We start from the raw sequence: 22,133 nt of genomic DNA on the forward strand, positions 1-22,133 counted from the left end.
ATGTAGAGCACAATCCTTAATGGTGATAGTTGTTTGTGAGATGAAAGGAGAAGATATGCTAGCTTTAGTTCTTTTTTGAATACTGCTAAACAAAATATATCAAGTTAGATCATAATCTTCAACACCATCAATAAGTGAGGAAACACAAATAAATTGGTAAGTTATTAAAACTGTATACAATAGTGGTCCAAATAAGGTTTTAATCAGTTAAGAGAAGAGTTATCTTTTCCATTGGGAGCAAAGTTTACATGAACACATAGAGAAATGCATTCAAGTTGAATACTATGATAAACATAAATGGTTGTATTGAAGTTTAAAACTACAAACACTTTAGAAGTTGTAAAAAAGTAGTACAAGTTAATATATTTATGGTGGGCTAAAGGTAAAGTAATTTTAGGATTATAGACTTGGTTGGCATGGTATTTATTTGTTTTCCACATTGGAGACTTTAGTTATTTCTCATATGAGCAAGTAATAATATTAATATTTTTTATTAATTTTCTTTTTTTCATAGATAAAAATAGATGTTGCCTAAGTTCTAATAATAAATATTTTATTAAGAGTTAGTGGCTATAAAAAACAAGTAACTCTAAATATGTAACTTTATTTGAAGCTTGTTGGACATTTCTATCCTACAATAAGCATTTATGCATGCTTATATAAAAGGCTAAGTTATAGGAAATATATCAAATTTTAAAGATTTAATAACACACTTATCTGTTATAATATCAATATGACTTCTTTGATCACAAACTCACAGAAGTGATAAAATCGTCCTTAGATGATTTTGGAATTCTATTTACAAGAAAACTAATTAAGAACCTTGAAACTGTCAAAGGAAGTGATGAGTAAATAAAATAATGCAGCTGACAACTTTATATTGTCCCGAGTACAACTATGTCACTAGAGAACAAAGAGGACCAATACTACTAAATAACTATTTTACTTAAGCACTTCCAAGTTAAAAAATAAAAGATTTATTAGATTGAGTGGGCTATATATCAACCTGGAGTAGGATGTACAATCAAGTATCTTACCTAGATTAAAGGAAAATTGTGTGATAAGTAGATTGTTATAGAAACTTTATACACTTCAGCCCTTTATTTTTGGAAACAATGATAATATGTTAATCCTCTGCAAAATTAATCAATTTATATGGTTTTGTCTAATGAAAATTTTACACACATGGTATGTTATAGAGTAAATTATTCAAAAACAGCTTTAGTTGAAGTAAGCTTTAAATTTGAAAAGAACACTTTACAATTATAACCATAAATTTAACTTCAACACTTTTCTCAAGGCATGGTCATAATTGCATTTATATATACTTCCTTCAACATCCTTACAAGTATATATATTTTATTTATTGTATGCTTCTTGGGATGGATTTAAATGTTCACCTTTGGATTCATCACCCTATGATATTTGAATATGAGGTGTTCATGACATTGAAAAAAAATTAAATATTGGTATTATATTTGAATTTAATATAATATAAATAAATTTTATTTATAAATTACACTATAGGGCATTTCTTATAATTAACACAAAGGGATTTTACAGTAATAATAAAATATTTCATATAAATATAAATTATAAGAGAATTACTATAATAGTAAATTAAATATTAAAATAATAATTTATTCTGTAAATTAGGTGATAGATACACAGATCTAAATATTATTAAAATCATTAATTGTTTAAAATACCTATTTAATAAACTAAAACCTTAATAAAGTATTCTATCATGTACCTATTAATCTGGCTCACTGTGTTGGCAGATCTATCCATCCAAAGGAACCAAAACTTGTACTAGCCGCACAATGATAGCCATGACAACTCTTAAAGAATAAAAAACAGGATGCTTATTTATATATGACATTGCTAATCATAAAGCCAAAAGAATAGAAAAATTATTGAAACGCTAATGCCCAAATTTAACAGTTTGGACAAGTACATACAAATTTAATGTGTGAAAGAGCTATTGTGCTTTGTTGGAATATCTGCCATTAGTTGCAATCTTTACGCCCATATTCCAATAATCGACATGAGGATTGCTCCGAGGAGAAGTGACGAGTAGCCCACAACTTGGCGTGGAATGCTGGTGAAGAACTCCTTGCTCAGGAAATCAGTAGCGATCAAGTCCACGAGAGCCATGTAAACCAAAATCCCCGAGGACGTGGAGTTGAAGAAGCCTTGTATAAGCAGCGCCTTGTGATCGAACTCATTGTACGTGGAAGCGATTCCAAGCCCGATCGCCATCCCAGCGGGCGTTGTAAAGCTGAAGAAGAAAGCCATGATCGCTTGAGTTTTGATCGTGAAATCGCCCAGGCAAATGCATCCACCGAGTGCCATCCCCTCGAAGAACTGGTGGAAGCACAGTGCCGCGATAAGGGGCCTGATTGTGCAAGGGCTCTTCAAAACACCCATGCCAATACCAATCACAACCGAGTGAGTGATGATTCCAAGCTCCAACACCTGTGCGTATCCATGAAACCTTTAGACGTATGCGACAGTCCACGATCAAAGACATTGCAAGCGCCCAAGCACAAGTCTAGACAATTCTTGCAACTATAGAACAGAATTCAATCGAGGTTGTAACCTTGATCGATCCAGAACCCCAAACTCACGAACTCAACTTTAGAGATCATGGAGAGATAACTCACCTGAGCTATAACTTTGTTGCGAGCTTCCGCGCTCACGCCAATATCGAGAGTATGCGAGTGCCCGCCATGGCCACGAGGTTCTACAACCGCATTGCCATTATTGCTAGCTGTGGTTGCAAGCTCCAGATCATTCTTTTGATCCTTGTCCATCCCCGCATTGAGACGAGTGTAGTACGTCATGCCCATGGTGTCCATGCACAGCGTGAAGATGACGGCGAGCATGGCGATGAGTCCCGCGAATGGGAACTTCCCCCACGGCATCTCGGGCAGGCAATCGCTGCCGAGCGTGTCAAACGACTCGGGCAGCAAGTGCACGAAGCCCGTGGCGAGGATGATCCCGGCGGAGAAGCATCGACCCGCGAAGAAGAGCCTGCCTTGCGTGAATCCCTTGACGAGCAGCGGCACGGCGACGCCCAGGATGGAAGTGATGAGGATCGCGAAGAGGGCGCCGACGTTGAGGCGCCTGGCGGCATCGGCGTCGATGCAAGAGGTCGCGTCGCTGATACACACAGCAGACATTCTCCTCGATTGGAATTGGATCGATCGATCGAGTTGGAATTGGAATCCGGGTTGGATGGAATGGAGCTATAGATTTTGTGTACTAGAGCGTACTATCAAATGTACGAGTGGTGTTTTTAAATGCTTTACGCGGCGCGAAAGTCAAACTACCCCGTGCTGGCCCGAGCGGGCGTACGCTCGGCTGTGGCAACCTCAGTCAACGCCCACCACCATAGCCAAGTTTGCCCTACCTAGAGCACGCATGTTCGTATTTTTTAGGGGAATCCCATGCGCGGTCCAGTTCTTTGCTGGAACAGTCTGGGTGCTTTCGAAAGATGTGATTTTGATGATGTAATCCTTGGTCCCAGCAGCAGCAAAAGTGGTGGAAGAGGAGAAGAATTCAGCTGGAGTTGGAGGGTCCGAACCAAACAACTTGAAAACGAGCGCAGTGCTAAGACAATAGAAAAACAATCTGCGAGCTTCCTTGATCGAGTGAAGGCGATGGAAAACTCACCGCGTTTCGAGCGAACGCGATGGAAAACTCACCGCATTTGCATTTGAGAGCTTTTTCTTCTTGAATTTCTAGGAACAAGTTCTTGGTAAAGCTGGACTATCACGAAGAAAAGCTTGTCTGCTCTGCGAGACCAAGGAAAAACATTCTTTTAACTTGATGGGGGCCAACTTGATTGGCAAAGGCCAGGCATCCATTTATTGCATCGCACAGAACATCTGATTTTCCCCTGTGTGGAGTAAAATCATCCAGGCGAGTCACTGGAACCAGAAAGCATGATCTCTGCTGCTTTGAAAGCTCAAAAAAAAAAAAAAAAAAGAACTAGCTGTTAAACCTTCGTGGGTTTCAATGTTTCTTTTCTGGGGTTTACAAGAATGAAGCGGCATTTTCTTCCGGGAGGAGCGGCGCCACCAGGACGAACGAATCCATGATCTCCAGCTCCAAGGTAAGAACACCCATCTGGATTTGAAACTGGGCTTTCTTGTGAAGGGCTTTTGTCTCCTTGCGTCACAGAGATCATGGGTTTTTTTGTTTTCTTTTTGCTCCTCCCTGGATCTGAGTCTTGGCTCTTGATCTTGACTGGGTCATCAGAGCTGCTGTCCATCCTTTTTTTCCTGTTACCTCGCTTTTCTTTTCCAAGCATGAAAGTGTTGGATCAAATGTGGTTTTCACTCAGGTCGTCTGAGCATCTTGTCTTGTTTGCACAGCAGCCATTTCACGGCCGTGTGTTTGTGTTCTTGAATCATGTACATGTGAGCTCATGTCCTTCCTCGTGGCCACTGTCGGTGCGAGTTTTTGGATTTTTAGCTCGGCACAGCGTTCTGGTGTTTCAACTGTGCATGAAAACGAAAGTACGCAAGTTTGTGGTGATGTGTACCTTGACCGGTTTTGTTCTTGTGCAAAGTTGAGCTTGATTCCCTGCTTGCTTTGATCACGACATCTTCCAAAGAGTTGGAGGGTGGAAATAGAAAAACCACTGATGGCTCTCGCTCTTTTGCTTCTTCAGCTTAGAGAAATGGTCGAGCACGGTGTGGAGAATGGTTAATGGATGGAGCAGTGATACCAAAAGGAATACTCTTTTTTTGCATTCGAAAGGAAGTGCTGGGGCCGGAGATGGTGATATGATTTGTTTGTGGGCCTCGACACGACGTACCAACACTCGCAAAGGCAATATTTTTTTCGGCACTGTAGCCCTTCGAGGTGAGCGACCTCTCTCTAGATCTTGTTCTTGTTCGTCTTGCGCGTTTGGAGATGACTTGCTTTCTTGCATTGGGCTGGTGTGGTCTGGATCCAGATTTCATGATCTTCATCCGTTTGATATGATTCTTTCCAAAAAAGTGTTTTTTCTCCTTTCATTCTTTAGTCTTTCACTCACTCGATTTTGAATTCGAGCGATAGTGCCAGTGGTACTTTCTTTGTTTGAGATCTGCGATGGTGGACGAGCTGGAGATGAGGGTGATTTGAGTCGAGAGTGGTCTCTCCTTGCTTGCTCGAGTTTGTATCCTTGCGGCATTTGGATTCTTGTGGTACCAGTCATATTCTTGAGCTTGGCGGTGTCTACCAATATACGCTCGGCATTCTCATTCAAGTTCGTGGGTCTGTTTCTTTCAGAGCATCAGATCTGTCGTTGGTAACCGAGAGTAGAGGAAGAATCAAAGAGGAGAAGAAAAAAAAATGGCACAGAGGGTCGCTCGAGGAAGGGTCGCCATGGATTTGAAGCTCTCCATTCTCTCAGCATTGAACAAGCTAGCAGACAGGGACACACAGCAGATTGCCACGGACGAACTCTTGAGGATTGCCGAAACCCTCCAGCCGGACGGGATTTCCGTGTTCCTGGGATGCCTCTACGAGATAAGTTCGGACCAGAAGAGTGTAGTTCGCAGGGAAGGCGTGAAGCTACTCGGAATCCTGGCAACTTTGTATGGAGATTTGCTCACTCCACACCTCCAGAAGATCATAGCGTCGCTCGTCAAGAGGCTCAAGGAGCCCGACTCCAACATCAGGGACGCTTGTGTGGATACTTTCGGAACTTTGGTCGCTCACGTCCCGGCTCCGGCGTCCCTGGCTAATGGTGGCAGCGGTGGTGGAAACCAGGATCAAGTTGCTTTCTCGGGGCCTGTGGGTGTTTTCACCAAGCCGCTGTTTGATACGCTCAACGAGCAGGCGAGGAGCGTCCAGATTGGTGCCGCGATGTCGCTTGCCAGGGCCATGGATAATGCTCGAGACTTGCCACCCGCTTGTACGCAGCGGCTTTGCGTGAGAATTCTCAAGTTCCTTTCCAGTCCCAACTTCAACGCCAAGCCAGCTTTGTTGCCGTCTCTCGGTGGACTTTCTCGGGTATGTTCTAAAGCTTTGGCTTTTTTCTACTTCGTTACGTCATGCTTGCTTTTCTACTACCTATGCTATGCTCGATCTCTCCCAATTTTTTTTTTCATGCTATTGTGTTCTTATTGTTGTGTGCTCAAGTTTTGGTTTTTCTTTCCCATTTTTGCTTCCAAGCTTTGGTTTGTGCCTGAATTTTTGGTTTTTTACTTGGTTGTCTTCGAGTCTACGTCGTCGGATGATCGATCTCTAACGTAGATTTTCGCGAACGGGTGGTGGATGGCTTGCAGGCATCAGGTGTTGGGATAACTCTGCATTTAGCAGCTATTATAGCGTCCTTGCAAGAGTCGCTGCAGAGCAGCGACTGGGCAACGCGCAAGGCTGCCGCGGATACTTTCGCCTCCGTCGCATTGAGTGTCGGAGGACCACCTTTGACCAACTTCAAGTCATCGACCATGGCGCTTTTGGATTCATATCGTTTTGACAAGGTTTCGTGGATCAACCTCTTGTTGCTTGTTTTCTACTTTTTTATGTTCCTGTTTTTGTTTTGTTTCAGGTGAAGCCGGCTCGGGAATCTGTCGTTGATGCTATCCACATCTGGAAGAATGTTCCTGATCCTCCCGTGGTGGATTCGTCTCCTTCCAGGACCGTTTCCACGAAAAGTAAGTCGTTTGTATACGCTTCCACAGCTTGACGTGATCGAATCCCTGAAACTTCACAGGTAATGACTCGAACGGAACGCTGAAATCATCTTCCAACCGGAAGCACTTGACGAGTGACCTGCTACGGAGTTGCAGTCCCAATCCCGCTACGAGTGCTCAAGACAAAGGATCCGTGAAGAAGAAGACGACGGGCTCGTCCGGTGTTTCGGAGCGAAAGACCAACTTAGATTTCTTCCGGAAACTCTCCATCCGGAACTCGGACGATTGGCAGATCGAGGTGGCTGTTCCTCGAGGGTCTCCGCCAGCTTCTCACAACAAGGAGAATCACGAAGAGGCGGCAGTGGTGACGCAGCAGGCTCTGGACAAGCATATCCCCGTTCCCGCTGGGAAAGTCGCGGCGGTGGTGAACGCGTTGAGCAATGGTAGCTTGAGTGAAAGTCACGAGGAGAAAGACAAGCTCGGATTTAACAGGAGGCCGAGTGAGGTGGTGACGAGCAAGTTCGAAGCCGTGGAGACAAAGCCGCCCGTGGAAGAAGTGAGAAGCATCAACAAGGCCACGAGTAATGGATGGTCTCATCACTCTCACTCTCAGCAATCACAGCAGCAGCAGCAGCAGCAGCAAAAGCAAGTCGACGCAAGCAACTCAAGCAGCGAGCAGCAGAAGAAGAGCGAGGATTTAGTTTCGATAGGACGTCAGCTCTCACAGCTCGAGAAGGGGCAGTCGGACTTGATGGAGATGCTCCAGGTAAGTAGCCATTCTCGTTTTCTTTTTTTTTTAATCTTGGTTTTCTTGCAGGAGTTTATGGGAAACAGCCATGAGAACACCTTGAATCTTGAGTCTCGGGTCCAGAGATTAGAGAGAGCTCTAGAAGACATGGCACGTCTCACAGCCGCTTCCATTGGAATTTCTAGGAACAGCTTCTTTGGAGACGAAGGTGGCGATCATATGCCGGAGGTAAATGGCTCAGCCGCGACCACGAGAGTGGCAGGCTACTTCCCGGACAGATCTCCCATAGGCAGCAACAACAGGTTCTTCAGAGAAAACAGTGAAACTTGGAATGAAGTCTTCCGAGCCGGGAGAGCAAATGGTCGATCTAGTCACATTGAAAACCAGGATGGCTCGGAGCGTAGCAGCGGCAGAGCTCACAACACCAGCAATGGCGGTGGTCGCCTCGTCGGCGAAGGCCCGTCGGCTAGAAGTGTTTGGAGAGCCTCCAAGGACGAAGCTACTCTGGCCGCGATACGAGTTGCCGGCGACGTTGGCGGTGGCAATCCCCTCTGCGAGGCCGACAACTTGAAGCTCTTAAACTCTGCCGGATCCATGGAAGCCAGCTCCGAGAGCGCGCAGGGCGGTGGAAATGGTGGTGGCAACGCTCACCACCATCAACTGAACGGGAGCTCTTGGAACGTTTGGAGCCGGATCATGGAGAGCTTGCAGTCGGGAGATCTGGACTCGGCGTACGAGGAGGTGATTTGCACCGGGGACGAGCTTCTCATGGTTCGTCTCATGACCAGGACCGGCCCCGTGCTGGACCAGCTCTCGAGCGAGACGGTCTCGGAGTTACTCCATTCCATCTCCCAGTTTCTGCAGCAGCCGGGCTTTGTGGATTGCGCCTTGCCTTGGATTCGACAGGTACGCACACAAATCTCTTGTTTTTTCGGAGTGTTTCTCACTCGAGGATTGGATCCTTTCTTTGCAGCTGACGGAGCTGTTTCGAGCGAACGGGCCTAAGTGCTTGGCTTTGTCTGCCCAAGTGAAGAAAGAGCTGCTTTCATCCATGCACGAAGCGTCCATGCTGGATTTCCCAGACCGGTGGATGGCTGGAGCTGTGACGAAGATGGCGAATCAACTGGGGAGTTCGTGGTCCATGGTGGGAGGACTCGATTGATCAATCAAAGCGAGAGATTTGTAAATAGATATTCGTTCTCCTAGGGTTAGGGTTTAAGCCCTAAAAAAGATTGTCACTCAGTTAGGGTTTCACCCAAAGATGTATTTTTCCGAGCTGTCAACAACCTTTAGATAGGGACAAATAGGTACCTCTTCATAGTAACCACATGTTGCTAAACAATTTAAAACGTGCCAATACTTTTTACCAGTCACAATCTCAGGCATTGGCGGGGGATTTAAACTCGTCCATCTTTCTTGTGGCAGCAAACGCTCTTGGGCAGAGGAGCAAAGAAATGGAGGCCACTTTGATCTCCAAATTCTCCACTGTCACGCACTTCGAGCTTCCGCGGCTTCCCAACAACATCCCATTCGCCTACCACCCGCAATCCGCGACGATCAGTGCCCAGATCGACGAGTGGATGCTTCGCAAGATGAAGATCACTGACCAGAGTGCGAGGAAGAAGATGATCCACTCCAAGATCGGACTGTACGCCTGTATGATGCATCCCAATGCCGAGAGGGAGAAGCTCGTCCTGGCCGGTAAGAATCTCTGGGCCCTCCTCCTCATCGACGATTTGCTCGAATCCAGCAGCAAGGAAGAGATGCCTCGGCTCAACACCACCATCTCCAACCTTGGCAGTGGAAATTCCAGGGATGGAGCTATCCGGAATCCTGTGCTGCTTCTGTATGAAGAAGTTCTGGGAGAGCTTCGAGCTGCCATGGAGCCACCTTTGCTGGACCGCTACTTGCACTGCCTGGCAGCTTCACTCGAAGGCGTCCGGAAGCAAGTCCACCACCGAACCAAGAAGAGCGTCCCTGGACCGGAAGAATATAAGCTCACCCGTCGTGCCAATGGATTCATGGACATTCTCGGGGGCATCATGACCGAGTTCTGTATGGGAATCCGCCTCAACCAAGCTCAAATCCAGTCTCCAACCTTCCGGGAGCTCCTCAACTCTGTGTCTGATTACGTCATTCTCGTCAATGACCTGCTGTCCTTCCGGAAGGAGTTTTACGGTGGCGACTATCACCACAACTGGATCTCGGTTCTCTCGTTCCATGGCCCCCCCGGGATCAGCTTTCAGGATGTGATTGACCAGCTGTGTGAGATGATCCAAGCAGAAGAGCACTCAATCCTGGCCTTGCAGAAGAAGATTGCCGACGAAGAAGATAGCGACTCGGAGCTGACGAAGTTTGCAAGTGAGCTTGCAATGGTTGCTTCCGGGAGCCTCGTGTGGTCGTATCTCTCTGGCCGCTACCATGGCTATGATAATCCACTGATCACTGGGGAGATTTTCAGTGGAACATGGCTGCTGCATCCCGTGGCCACCGTCGTCTTACCATCCATCAAGGCTCGAGATACATTGCTGGGGCTCAAAGTTCCGGTTCGACTACCTTGAAGGTAAGATGCGTCGATCAAAGTAAACGAGCAAACTTAATAAAATTCTTTGCTTACCAAGGCCCTGGTATGATCCTGCGTTGCTCCTCCAGCATTCCTACGCTACCATAGATGTTAGCCATGAGGGCAAACGCTGGGGTGTGGCTGGGATTTATCTTGAGCAGCGACTCAAAAGCATATCTTCCGGTTTTTCACGTCTTTCCACTTCCAGCAAGCTCCCAGTATCCAAGTCACCAACGTTGGCTTGAAAGGCATGCTTTCGATCATCCCAAGTGCTTCCTCCAGATGATTTGCACGTCCCAAGAGAAGTGGTAGTGCTCGAGGCTTTGTGCGATGCCATGCTCGGAGAGCATCGCAAAGTACTGCTTCCCTCGTTGTACCAAACCACCATGGCTACACGCCGAGAGCACGCATAAGAATGTGACACTGTCAACCTGGACACCGTCCTCCCGCATGCTCTCGAATGCTTGGAACACACAGCCATATCCTGCTATCAGAGCGCTCCAAGTGATGGAAGTTCTCGTTGGAAGCGAGTCGAAAATGCCGCTGCTTCCAGACTTCCCGTAAAAGTCGAGCACTTGGCTCATTGTCGTTTCGAGAAATCTCTACATGGATGGTCTCCCAGAATCAAGAGCAGCCAGGTTGCCGCATGCGAGAAGAACAGCCACGTACGTCTGCGAATTCGGTGCACAGTTGCGCGCTCTCATTTGCTCAAACAGCTTCAAAGCTGCGTCTGCTTCGCCGTTCTCTGCGTACCCCTGAATCGTCCAAGTTGCTACGTCGTGTCCTGTTTTGATCCCGTCAAACACTGCTCTGGCGCTCGCTAAGCTCCCACATGGCGCGTACATGTCGATGAGTCGCCACGAACATGTCCGAATCAAAGCCAAGTTTTGCTGCTCGGGAGTGTAGATGAGTTCCTTTCTGGGCTTCACGACGTTGCCATTAACGTGCTTGCCTTCGTCTTTCGTGGCTAGACGACCGCAGGCAACGAAGAGAGCCACGAAGATTCGGGGGTTTGGCAGACAGCCCTTCTACTCCATGAGCTGGAAAAGCTGCAAAGCGAGCTCCGGCTCACCATTCTCTGCATAGCCGAGTATCAGTGCCGTCCATGAAACAACCTGGACTTACCATCTTGTCAAACACCTTGCGAGCATCAGCCAAGTTCCCACACTCGGCATGTATATCAATCAGAGTGCTGGCCACGAGCACGTCCTCGTAGTAACAGGGCAGCTTTGCTCCTCTTTCCAAGCTCTAGGCTTTGAGTAGTTTCGCGTCAATCTTGAGCTCGAACAGGCCATCATCACAGCTACGAAATTTCTCTCGTTGGGAGCTCGTTCTCGCCATTGTCGACGTAGCCCATTATCAGGGACGTCCATGAGACAACGCTGTGGAGCTTCATCCCTCGAAAACACCGCGAGCATCGGCCATTCTCCCACACTTGCCATACATGCTCACTGTTCTCCACGTAAACGCTTCTCCCATGTCCATGGACAAGAGCATCGCCATGGATCTTTCTCCCGGTCTGGAGATCTATCGTGCCGAGCCAAGGATCCTCTCTCTCGACAATCGCCTCTTCTTGCAGAGGAAAATGAAGAAACTCCCAGCGATCGTCAAGCTCCTCGCTCGCATTTCCAAACCTTTTGACACATCCTAAGCTGCGTTGCGAGCCCCGGCAAAGCTTATTACTCCAATTTAATTAAAAGATTAAAATTAGCATAGCTTTAGGGCAAAGGGAATGGGGCTGCTCACGATCATCCGCAAGGTGAAGCGCAAGGAGAAGGAAATGCGCATTCTCATGGTGTAAGCTCTCTCTCTCTCTCTCGATCTTTCATGCGGTGCTATGTCCTTGCGCATTTGATTTCCGCCGCAGAGGGTTGGACAATGCGGGAAAGACGACGATCGTCAAGAGAATGAATGGGGAGGACATTAGCGACATCAGTCCCACGCTTGGGTTCAACATAAAAACGATGCGATACGGCAAGTAAGTGATTCGCGACCTCTTTCGTGATCGTAACTCATCGCTTTCTTCAGGTATAGGCTAAACATTTGGGATGTTGGTGGCCAAAAAACTCTGAGATCGTACTGGAGGAATTACTACGAGCAAACGGATGGTCTGGTGTGGGTGGTCGACAGTGCTGATTTGCGTCGCCTCGACGACTGCAAGAAGGAGCTACACAACCTTCTCAAAGAGGAGGTACGTCAAGCGCGAGAAAATGAAAAAACCCTTGCTGGAAATCATTATCTTTTTTCGTTTCTTGTTTCAGCGTCTTGCCGGAGCATCACTGCTGATACTGGCCAACAAGCAGGACATAGACGGCGCTCTGGATCTCGATGAAATCTCAAAGGTCTGCCTTTTCATCTTCCTGCTTTGTATTTTTCAGTTCTTAGGTGGGAAGAAACGAATGCAGGTCCTGCGGCTTGATTTAATGGACAAAAGCAGGCATTCTCGCACTGTTGGATGCAGTGCTGTTACTGGGGACGGATTACTGGAAGCGTTCGACTGGTTAGTCTCAGATATAGGATCCCGTATTTATCTTCTGGACTAGCTGGCCATTCCTCTGGATGCTTGCACGAAGAAGATCGTTTGAAGTGAAGAGGCTTAAGAATCTATCGACTTCTGCGGCCTTTGTTTCTAATGAAGCGGTATTCAAGCAGAGGAAATGTGATACTTTTGGAGCTAGAGGGGATGATCGACAGGTGGTTGCTGCACTGAAGGCTTGCAGCGGCTCAAGAGATTTAGAGAAAGGGAAGGAAATTCACAGGAGACTGGGAAGCAACTTTGGTGTCTTCATCTCGACTGCCTTGGTGGACATGTACTCAAAGTGCGGGTGCATGGCTGAAGCTCGCCAAGTTTTTGACAGCATACATCGTCGAGATGTTGTTTCTTGGAACGCGATCATCACTGGCTATGCTCATGGTGGAGCTGCTGGGTCCGCTCTGGAACTATACCTGCTGATGCAGCAAGATGGTTTCGTCCCGAATGGTAGAACTTTCGTTGCTACTCTCAGCGCGTGTGCCAGTTTGGCAGCCAAGGAAGATCGAAAACAAGTAGTGGCAAGAGGATTTTCTATTCACTCTCAGGTTGCCAAGACAGGATACGAAGAAGACGTTTTCGTTGCGAGCACTCTGGTGGACATGCACACAAAGTTTGGTCTGATGGATGTTGCGCGTCGGGTATTTGACAGCATCCAGAGTCCCACAGTGGTGCTGTGGACTGCCATGATCATGGGATATGCACAAAACGGGGAGAGTGACATTGCTTTGGAGCTGTTTGCCGCAATGCAGGAGCAAGGCTACAGATTAGACTCGCGGACTTTCGTTGCTGCGTTGATAGCGTGCACTGGTCTGGCATCGAGAGAAGATGGCAAACAAGTGGACGGGAAGCTTGTAAAGGCCGAGGCTCTCAGGAAAGGCAGGAGCATACACTCGCTTCTCCAAATGAGTGACAACAGCCAGAAGCTCAATGCCTTCGTAAGAAACAGTCTCGTGGACATGCTTGCAAAGTGTGGGAGCATGCTCGAGGCTCGAGCAGTGTTTGAGCAGACAAGTCACCACGACGTGGTGCTGTGGAACTCTATCATACATGGCTACGCACAGAGCGGTGACGGCGAGCAAGCTCTAGAGATGTTTTCGAGAATGCTCGACCGGGGTGTCGATCCAGATGCTCGGACCTTCGTCGCCGCGATAGGTGCTTGCTCAAGCTTGGCTTCAGCGGAAGAAGCAGAGAAAGTAAATGGGAAGCTAGTCAAGGTGGTGTCGCTTGGAAAGGGCCGAGCTATCCATCTACAGCTTAAAAATCTGGGACGTAAGGTAGCGACTGATATATACGTGGAAAATTCGCTCGTGGACATGTACGCCAAGTGTGGAAGCTTAGCTGAGGCTCGAGAGGTGTTCGAGGAGATGCAGCAACGAAACGTAGTTTCTTGGACGACCATGATTCTTGGATGCGTACAGAATGGCGAGAGTGATGCGGCTCTGGAGCTCTTCACGGCTATGCAAGAGGAAGGCTTGACACCGCAGGCTCGAACTTACGTTGCAGCACTCAACGCTTGCTCTAGCCTCGCAGCCCAAGAAGGAAGAGAGCTCGGTGGGGATGCTCGAGTTCTCAAGCTCAAGTCACTCGAGAGAGGCCGACTGATACACTTGGAGCTCAGGAACAAGGGACACGAGCCAGATGTTTTCGTGGCGAATTCTCTGGTGGACATGTATGCCAACTGCGGGAGCATTGCGGAGGCTCGGTCGGTCTTTGACAGGAGTGTGATGCTGGGAAGTTCTTCGCTAGCGATGTGGACATCGATGATCCTGGGCTATGCCGAGCTTGGGGAGAACAGCACTGCTTTGGAGCTGTTCGAGAGTATGATTCAGCAGCAGTTGCATCCGGAGTCTCGGACTTTCGTGGCTGTTATCAAGGCGTGTGGAAATCTCGCAGACTTCGAGAGAGGAAGACGAGTTCACGAACAGATTCGAAGCAGAAGAGGTTATATGGATCAGCAAAGTGAGCTTGTCGTTGCAAACTCTCTCATCACTTTGTACGGCAAATGTGGGTGCATGGAAGAAGCTCGAGCCGTCTTCGACGCCATTCCCGTCAAGAGGAGAGATTTAGTGGCTTGGAGCGCGATCATCTCCGGCTATAGCCAACAGGGTGACGCTTGCCAGGTCTTCGACCTCTTCGAGCGCATGCAGCACGAGAAGATACGCCCCGATGGTGTGACTTTTCTCTCGGTGCTCAGCGCTTGCAACCACACTGGACTCGTCGACCAAGCCAGGAAATACTTTCACGCACTGCTCGAGGACTACAGAGAATATGCAACGATCCAGCACTACTCGTGCATGGTCGATCTCCTGGGTCGCGCAAACCATCTTGAGGAGGCACTGGCTGTAGTGAAAAGCATGCCTATGGAGCCGGACTCCACGATCTGGACGAGCATCCTGGCATCAAGTCGAAAGTGGGAAAACGTAGAAGCTGGAAGAGCAGCCTTCGAGAGGATCCAGGAAAAAGATGGCGCGGCCTTTGTGCTACTGGCAAACAGCTACGCCGGACGAAGCTCAAACTCTCCTTCGCGATGATCTCTCGTTCGACCATCGTCCTCGGCCTTACTCCTCATTGCATCGATCTCCAGCTTCTTCTCCCACATTCCCGCGGCTCCATAGATACTGGCCATCATCACGTAGCACGAGATCGCAACAGGCTCTCGACTTCTCAGCAAAGTATCGAAAGCCAGCCGCCCGACTTCTACGTTCTTCCACTTGTGGCAAGCACCAAGGAGAGTGACCCAAGCGACCGAGCTCCAGGGCACCATGTTCGCCATCTGCACGGCTTCTTCCAGCCGGTTTGCTCGTCCCAGCACGTCCACCATGCAACGGCAGTGCTGAGCGTCGGGAGAGACTCCATAGCTGGAGAGCATCGAGTGGAAGTGCTCGAGTCCCTTGTCGACGAGACCGGCGTGGCTGCTAGCCGCGAGAAGAGCCGAGAAAGTTACTCCATTCGGCCTCAAAGCTACTCGATCGAGAGCCTCGAAAAGAGCAAAGACGCGGGTGGTGTCTCCCTGGCGACTATATCCGACCAGCAAAGAGTTCCAAGTCACGATGGAGCAGTCACTGGAGCTCGTGGAATCGAAAACTCGTTGGGCATTGACCATGCTCCCGCATTTGCCGTAGAAATCCACCAAGCAGTTCGTCCGGAGCTCAGGATCCAAGCAGCAGTACCGAGAAATCTCCGCGTGGAGTATCTTCCCGGTTTGCAACGCTCCGAGCTTGGCAGCGGCCTTTAGCAAGACGGCGAAAGTTTGAGCGCTGGGAGCACAGCCTTGGAACTTCATGCCGACAAACAAATCGAGAGCTTGCTGCGGATGCCCGTGGAGAGCAAATGCAGCCATCATGGAGTTCCAGCTTACCACATCCCGATTCGGCATTCCCTCAAACACTCTGCGAGCGTCCTCCAGACTTCCAGACCTGGAGTACACATCCACGAGGCTGTTCGCAAGGAAAACATCCGAATCGAGGCCAAGCTTTGCAGCGCGAGAGTGGAGAGCCATGCATGTCTCAAGAACGCGATCTTTGCTGCACCTTTCTTCGAGGGTGGCAGCGCAGGCTTGAAGAGCAGCGACGAAAGTTTGAGCGTTTGGAGCTGCCCGGGCCCTGGAATGCATCTCCTGGAACCTCTCCAGCGCGGTGGTGCCATGCCCGTTCCGGGCATATCCCGCGATGAGCGAGGTCCACGATACAACGTTGCGCTGCGGGATGGAATCGAAGACCCACTGCGAGTCGTGCATGGTGCCACACTTTGCGTAAACATCCACCAGGCTGCTGGCCACGTAAACGTTCCAGTCGAGATTTTGGAGCGAGGCCTGCGAGTGTAGTGCCATAGCCTGTTCCAGGGACGTGATCTTGACGAGCTGACCATCAACCTGGGTCCAGTTCTCTCGGAGAGCTTGATGGCTGCAAGCCTTGATCAGCGAAATTAAAACTAGCGGTTTGCATCCTGGAAGATGGTCACCATTCATGCTACGCGAGGTTGAGAGCTTGACAAGCATACGGCGCGCCGACAAGACGGAGTTGTCGCTACAATGCGATGATGAAGAATTTTGGTGAGTGTTTCGTTTTGGATCGTCGTTGTGTATGTGGTCATGGATTGATCCGAGGCAAAGACCTTCCTGGATCTTCCGCATTTTCTCTCGTGGAATCAAGCTCTCATACGTGACGGATGACTACGGGCAGCGGTTGAGAGGATGCCGGGATCTTGACGAGGGGAAGAGGTTGCACTCCGAGATAATCAAGCGTGGCTATGGCGGAGACACCTTCCTTGGGAATCTTCTCGTTAGGATGTATGGCAGCTTTGAGAGGCTAGAGGAGGCGACGTGGGTGTTTACGAGTCTTCAGGAGCGCAATGTCTTCTCGTGGAACATCCTGCTCCATGCTTTTGCCCAGTCTGGGCATATGGAAGGATCGAAAGATGCTTTTGAAAAGATGCCCCTGCGCAGCATTGTGTCGTGGAACGACATGCTATGGGCGCTCGGCGAGGACTGCGCAGCGATGCAGGCGAAGAATGTTTTCGACGAGATGCCTGAGAGGAACGTGATATCGTGGGCGAGCCTCGCTGCAGCATTTGCCCGTGCCGAGAAAGCCGACGAGGCGGCGCTCGTTTGCGGGCAAATGCCGGGATGGAATGCCGTCGCGTGCACTACGCTGGTGGCGGCGCTGGCGCGGGCCGGGAAGCTGGACGAGTCGCGGGCCATGTTTGAGGCCATGCCCGAGCGCAGCAGCGTCAGCTGGAACGTTTTCATCTCGGCCTGTGCGCTCTCCGGCCACCTCGAGCGCTGCACTGCCGTGTTCGAGCGAATGCCGGCCTGGGACGTGGTCTCGTGGAACTCGCTCATGCAAGCTTACGTCGAGAATCACTGCACGGAGCAAGCCAAGGCCGTGTTTGATGCAATGCCGCTCCACAACCTTGTCACCTGCAATGCGCTCATCGCGGCCTACGGCAGCCATGGGATGCCGGATGACGCCAAGCTCGTGTTTGACGGGATGCGCGAGAGGGATGCATTGTCATGGGTGCTCGTCGCCAGAGCTACTGCCGCGGCTGGGAGCTTGGTCGTGTTGGAGCGGCTCCTGGACAAGATCCCGTGCCATAGCCTGGTGGCTCGCAACGTCGCCCTCCATGCAGCTGCTAGGGGCGGAGATCTTCCAGGGGCCGCGAGCATGTTTGCAAGCCAGGAGCTGTGCTATCACCGGGACTTGTTCTCCTGGACGACGATGGTGATGGCGCTAGCGGAGCAGCAAAACAGTCCCAAGAATCTAGACCTGGCCAGGGAAGTTTTCACCAGGATGGCCTGCTGGGATGTCACAGCTTGGAACGCCATGCTCGCCGGCTACAGCCGTGCCGGAGACGCTCCGGGGACGAAGCTGCTCTTCGACGAGATGCCCGAGCGGGATCTGGTGTCGTGGACGAGCCTGTTGGCGGTGTGCAGCGACGACGCCCTGAACGCGGCCATGCACAGAGTGCCTGCTCGAGACGTGGTGCTGTGGAACATCGTGGCGGGGGCGTATGCCCAGCTCGGGCACATCGAGCAGGCGAAGGCCACCTTCGATGCCATGGACGAGCGGGACACCGTGTCGTGGAACACCATCGTTTCGGCGTATGCCCAAGCCGGGCGTAGCCGGGCATCACTCGCCACCTTCTGCGCCATGGATCTGGAAGGCGTGAAGCTCGACGATGTCAGCTACGTGAGCCTGGTCGAGGCAGTGAGCGGGAGCAGCGAGAGCAGCCTCAGCGCGATGCGTGGAGTGCACGAGATCATAGCCGGGGTGGACGATGGCCGGCTCCTGGCCCAGGTGACGAAGGTGGCGAACGCGGTGCTCAACATGTACGCCAAGCGTGGGATGCTCCAGGCCGCGAGGGAGGTGTTCGACGCCATGCAAGCGCAGGCCCGGGACGTAGTGACTTGGAGCACGCTCATCGCTGCCTATGGCTCGGCCTGTTTCACTCCAGCGGCGCTGGAGCAGACTTTGCATCTCTTTGGCACGATGCAGCTGCAAGGGATCCAGGCGGACGCCATCACTTTCGTGTCTCTCCTGGCCGCTTGCAGCCAAGCTGGGCATCTCGTCCATGCCATGGCGCTCTTCGCTGCAGTGGCAGCGAGGGATTTTGCCGGAGTTGCTGCGAGCCTGGAGCACTATGTGTGCTTGATCGATGCACTGGCTCGGGCGGGGGAGCTTTCACAGGCACACGAGCTGCTCGAGTGCATGCCTTTTGAGCCGAATGCTCTGGCGTGGCAGACGCTGCTGGGGTGTGCCAAGGATCAGCTCGATCTGTGTCGAGGCCAAGAGGCTTTCCGCCACCTTGTTCTTCTGTTTCCACCGGGAGCTCCGTCGCTGGCCTCGGCCTACACTCTCTTGTTGCAAATCTCTTTTTCTTGCAGAGAGGTCGACACAGGATAGCCGCGCAAGCTCAAGCACGGTGATTCACTCCTTTCCTAAAGTCCAAAGAATTCATTTCATGGACAAGAGATCTTAAATCTTTGATTTCAGACAAAGTTTTCTACTTCTTACATGATTTCTAGCAGTAGTAGTCTGGGAGCACCCCTTTCTCGATCATCCTCTCACTCACCTTGTCCATAATCCTCGATCAATTCCAGTCCACGCACTTCTCCAGCAGCCCGTCTCATCCATCTTTTGCACCACCTTTCTTTTGATTTGTCTTGTGAAGAAGTTTTGGTAAAGTCATTGTGGTTGCCGTCCTAGCTCAGCCGGTAGAGCGCGTGGCTTTTAACCACGTGGTCGTGGGTTCGATTCCCACGGACGGCGAGACATTTGTTTCTTGATTGCGACTGTACTTAATGTTTTTTTTGCTTTTTGTAGATTTGTTGTAACCAAATCCATGCTATCATTGCCAAATGTCGCGGGGTCAAGGGACAGGACCGGCAACTTGCGGGCGTGTTGACGCCCTGTGCAGTCTCCACGTGGATGGGGGGATCTATAGAACTGTCCAGGAATCGCGGTAGCGTTTCCACGTGGAGGCATTCCAAGCAAAAAAGGTCCCTTTTGTCCGGTCAAACAGGCAGTAAGAAAATCTCGGAGTAGCAACAAGGAGAAAACGGCAAGAACATCCATCCTTGACCAGTCCAGCCTTTGATCCTTGTTTTGGAGTTGGAGACCAGGACTCCAAAGTTTTGGATCCACGTTATAAGAGTTTGGAACCTTGCTTAGATCACGGGCTTGGAAGCTCGCTTGGATCACGACGGTCACAACAGGCTCGACGTCGTTCTCCACCAACAATCCCAAGAAAACTGATGGGGACAATCTTGCGTCGTCGGCCTCTAGATCTCGCGAGTGATGCCAAAGAGCTCGTCCCCTTCCCGTAGATTTGTCTGCAAAGTCACGCCAAATCGCCCCCGGTCGAGTTTGCTCCATCCATTTGCAAACTTTGGAGCTATCGGTAGCGTGCTTTGACTGGACTTGAGTTACTAGATTGCTTGAGCTTAATCCAAACGCTGGATCGATTGGTGCTACTTAGCGTGTTGATTGACCTGGTCGCAACGAGAATGAGTTGATCGGAACCATTCTTTCTCAAAGAAAAACACGACAACAACTCACTTGCAAAGTATAAGCGTTGAACGCTTCCGCCGAGAAGAACAGTGAAAAAACTCCCAGGAACAGTGCCGAAATCCCCCGAACTTACAGCCACGAACAGCCTAAGTGAGACAAGAGCAGATCAAATGCCTCGCTAAATTCCCTTCCAAGCAATAAACCACCAAATGGATCGAAAAGAAATACCTGTGACCTGTACAGCATTGCGCTCCAAATGGTGTGAAGAATCTCCTTCGTAACAAGAAGACATACGTCGATGACATCTCTGTGAGAGCAGCACAAGCAACCTGCATTAAAAAAGAGCACGAAGGCGAAAGCAAAGAAAAATCGAAACAGTATAGAATGGCTACGAAGAGTTTCTATTTGCAATCTACTATACCTGTGGTGAGAGTTCGGACGGCCAGGATCGGAGAAGACTGGGATATATATATATATCATAGGAATGGGGGCAGATCCTGCACAAAGCAAACAGAGCTTGAGTTCTTACTTGTAGAGGAGAGAAGAAAAAGAGGATGCAAACTTAGCAGCTAAGAATCCAGCTAGAATTCTCCAGCAACTTACGCAGTTTCCAGTCTGAGATGTCGGAACAAAGCGTGCTATCTTTCGCTGGAGATGGAGAAGATCAAGACGCGAGCTTCCCCTTCTATAGACTCGAGACCGGGAGGCGAAAGTACCAGCAGCGGAGGCTCAAGCCACAAGCGGAGTCACTGGAAAGAGAGGCAGTGCTGAGCAGCAGCGAGAAGCTTGGTAGCAGCAGCAGGCCGAGCGGGAGAAGGAAGAAGAAGTTCGTGGGAGTGAGGCAAAGATCGTCAGGGCGCTGGGTGGCGGAGATCAAAGACACGACGCAGAAGATCCGGCTATGGCTGGGGACTTTCGACACGGCGGAGGACGCCGCCAGAGCTTACGACGAGGCGGCTTGCATGCTCCGGGGCGTCAACACGCGCACGAACTTCTTACCGGCGGCATCGCCCTCGAGCGGCTCAGTTCTTCCGTCCAAGGCCGCGCGGACGCTCCACCAGCGCCTGAAATCGGCCAGAGGGAAGAGCTCATCAAATCCATGCACTGTAGCTCCAAAGAAAGGGGAAGATGAAGCTCAAACCATGATTTACAGCTTTAACCAGCTCCAGTACTTTGGCGACGAGGAAGAGCTCGGCAACGTCCAGGCACAGCCACTCCATGTCCAATCCTTCACCACCTTGCTCGCCAACGATGGCTTCCCAAAGTTCTTCCACCACCAAGAGCAGCAGCGCGATCTCTTCACTGCCAAAACCACGCCAGGGATGAGCGATCACCAGGGAAGTATGGCTACCACCTTTGATGGCTTTGGAGTAGCGGCTATGGAAGTTCTTCCAGGAGCTCCTCCTCCAGGAGCCCAGGAGCTCGATCGCCGGAACTCTCCAGCCAGCTCGGATGATCTTAGCGACACTCTCTCGGGGCTGGAAGAGCTGGTCGTCCAGAGTGGCGGAGAGGGCGACTCCATCTACACGTCGCTCTTTGATCTCTCGGTGGACATGTCCATGCCTGGCAGCGATCAGTTCGAAGAGCTCTCGGCGATCACGGGCTTACCAGAGGCTCCCAGCGATCTCCAGCTCCCCCCTAGCGAGAGCGAGGAGAACATGATCCTGCGCGAGCAAATCCGGAGGCTGAATTTCGAGAGGATCTCGTCCGCGTCGCTCTACGCCATGAATGGGATCCAGGAGCTCTGCCTGATGAGATCCAGTGAGACTACGAGCAAGAATTCGATTCCCATCACCAGCTCACCTTCTCTGTTTGGACGATCGCCGCCGTGCTGTTCTTCCAATTCTTCTTCCTTCCTGGTGGCATCGCCAGCGGCATTGTCGTCGTGCAAGATCATGCAAAGGTCGCCTGGATGGGGCGGAGCCTCGCCTGGCGCTAGCGGTGATTGCAATGCGGATGGGAGCTGGGGAGCTCACCTCTGCCGCGTCGCCTAGGGCGAGGAGGATTGATCGATCGATCGAGAAAGCTTTGCCCTAGAGGATGGAATGAGAGATTTATGCACGAATTTGCTCTCGGATTGGAGAGAGCAACGAGTGCAAGTGAAGGATCAGGCAGCGAACACGCGGCATTCTCCCTGCTCGGT

General features: G+C 50.3%; 8 protein-coding genes and 1 non-coding gene across 11 annotated transcripts; 6 read left to right on the forward strand and 3 right to left on the reverse strand.

Annotated features, from left to right (window-relative positions):
* Positions 1 to 1,891: 1,891 nt before the first annotated feature.
* Positions 1,892 to 3,257, reverse strand: LOC9656800 (zinc transporter 4, chloroplastic). Its single transcript, XM_002988023.2, has 2 exons — positions 2,667 to 3,257; positions 1,892 to 2,478 (listed from the first exon to the last, which is right to left on the reverse strand). The coding sequence occupies exons 1-2, from the start codon at positions 3,183 to 3,185 to the stop codon at positions 2,023 to 2,025; spliced, it is 975 nt and encodes a 324-aa protein (XP_002988069.1). The 5' UTR covers positions 3,186 to 3,257; the 3' UTR covers positions 1,892 to 2,022.
* A 739-nt stretch (positions 3,258 to 3,996) lies between these two features.
* On the forward strand, positions 3,997 to 8,646 carry LOC9656801 (TORTIFOLIA1-like protein 1). Its single transcript, XM_024661925.1, has 8 exons — positions 3,997 to 4,120; positions 4,682 to 4,875; positions 5,287 to 6,012; positions 6,288 to 6,485; positions 6,554 to 6,659; positions 6,719 to 7,404; positions 7,456 to 8,292; positions 8,360 to 8,646. Exons 3-8 carry the CDS (start codon positions 5,350 to 5,352, stop codon positions 8,546 to 8,548), a joined length of 2,679 nt encoding a protein of 892 aa, XP_024517693.1. The 5' UTR covers positions 3,997 to 4,120; positions 4,682 to 4,875; positions 5,287 to 5,349; the 3' UTR covers positions 8,549 to 8,646.
* A 152-nt stretch (positions 8,647 to 8,798) lies between these two features.
* LOC112341575 ((3S,6E)-nerolidol synthase-like) lies at positions 8,799 to 10,145 on the forward strand. Its single transcript, XM_024661911.1, has 2 exons — positions 8,799 to 9,949; positions 10,008 to 10,145. Exon 1 carries the CDS (start codon positions 8,841 to 8,843, stop codon positions 9,945 to 9,947), a length of 1,107 nt encoding a protein of 368 aa, XP_024517679.1. The 5' UTR covers positions 8,799 to 8,840; the 3' UTR covers positions 9,948 to 9,949; positions 10,008 to 10,145.
* A 1,508-nt stretch (positions 10,146 to 11,653) lies between these two features.
* On the forward strand, positions 11,654 to 12,600 carry LOC9656068 (ADP-ribosylation factor-like protein 2). The gene is made up of 5 exons (XM_002987944.2): positions 11,654 to 11,746; positions 11,817 to 11,927; positions 11,978 to 12,140; positions 12,211 to 12,291; positions 12,355 to 12,600. Exons 1-5 carry the CDS (start codon positions 11,682 to 11,684, stop codon positions 12,490 to 12,492), a joined length of 558 nt encoding a protein of 185 aa, XP_002987990.1. The 5' UTR covers positions 11,654 to 11,681; the 3' UTR covers positions 12,493 to 12,600.
* Positions 12,486 to 15,530, forward strand: LOC112341566 (pentatricopeptide repeat-containing protein At2g13600-like). Its single transcript, XM_024661883.1, has one exon. It carries the CDS (start codon positions 12,509 to 12,511, stop codon positions 15,011 to 15,013), a length of 2,505 nt encoding a protein of 834 aa, XP_024517651.1. The 5' UTR covers positions 12,486 to 12,508; the 3' UTR covers positions 15,014 to 15,530.
* Positions 15,041 to 16,449, reverse strand: LOC112341554 (putative pentatricopeptide repeat-containing protein At3g13770, mitochondrial). The gene is made up of 2 exons (XM_024661860.1): positions 15,244 to 16,449; positions 15,041 to 15,100 (listed from the first exon to the last, which is right to left on the reverse strand). The coding sequence occupies exons 1-2, from the start codon at positions 16,447 to 16,449 to the stop codon at positions 15,041 to 15,043; spliced, it is 1,266 nt and encodes a 421-aa protein (XP_024517628.1).
* A 115-nt stretch (positions 16,450 to 16,564) lies between these two features.
* Positions 16,565 to 18,883, forward strand: LOC112341555 (pentatricopeptide repeat-containing protein At4g02750-like). The gene has a single exon (XM_024661861.1). The coding sequence runs from the start codon at positions 16,565 to 16,567 to the stop codon at positions 18,881 to 18,883; it is 2,319 nt and encodes a 772-aa protein (XP_024517629.1).
* Positions 18,884 to 19,176: 293 nt separating this feature from the next.
* Positions 19,177 to 19,249, forward strand: TRNAK-UUU. Its single transcript has one exon. It is a non-coding gene; the product is annotated as a tRNA-Lys (tRNA).
* A 273-nt stretch (positions 19,250 to 19,522) lies between these two features.
* LOC112341588 lies at positions 19,523 to 21,982 on the reverse strand. 3 transcript variants are annotated; one of them, XR_002990602.1, is made up of 9 exons: positions 21,794 to 21,982; positions 21,599 to 21,738; positions 21,345 to 21,553; positions 21,142 to 21,292; positions 20,990 to 21,054; positions 20,412 to 20,487; positions 20,219 to 20,319; positions 20,039 to 20,136; positions 19,523 to 19,971 (listed from the first exon to the last, which is right to left on the reverse strand). XR_002990602.1 is itself a non-coding variant. In XM_024661971.1 (9 exons), the coding sequence occupies exons 1-9, from the start codon at positions 21,866 to 21,868 to the stop codon at positions 19,875 to 19,877; spliced, it is 990 nt and encodes a 329-aa protein (XP_024517739.1). In that variant the 5' UTR covers positions 21,869 to 21,982; the 3' UTR covers positions 19,523 to 19,874. The 3 variants fall into 3 exon arrangements, 2 of the variants coding, with proteins under 2 accessions (XP_024517739.1, XP_024517740.1); XM_024661971.1 differs by having other exon boundaries at positions 20,219 to 20,297; XM_024661972.1 differs by lacking the exon at positions 19,523 to 19,971 and having other exon boundaries at positions 20,082 to 20,319.
* Between the last annotated feature and the right edge of the window lie 151 nt (positions 21,983 to 22,133).

This window comes from Selaginella moellendorffii, unplaced genomic scaffold, assembly GCF_000143415.4.
Source record: "Selaginella moellendorffii unplaced genomic scaffold, v1.0 SELMOscaffold_86, whole genome shotgun sequence".
Taxonomy (NCBI): Eukaryota; Viridiplantae; Streptophyta; class Lycopodiopsida; order Selaginellales; family Selaginellaceae; genus Selaginella; species Selaginella moellendorffii.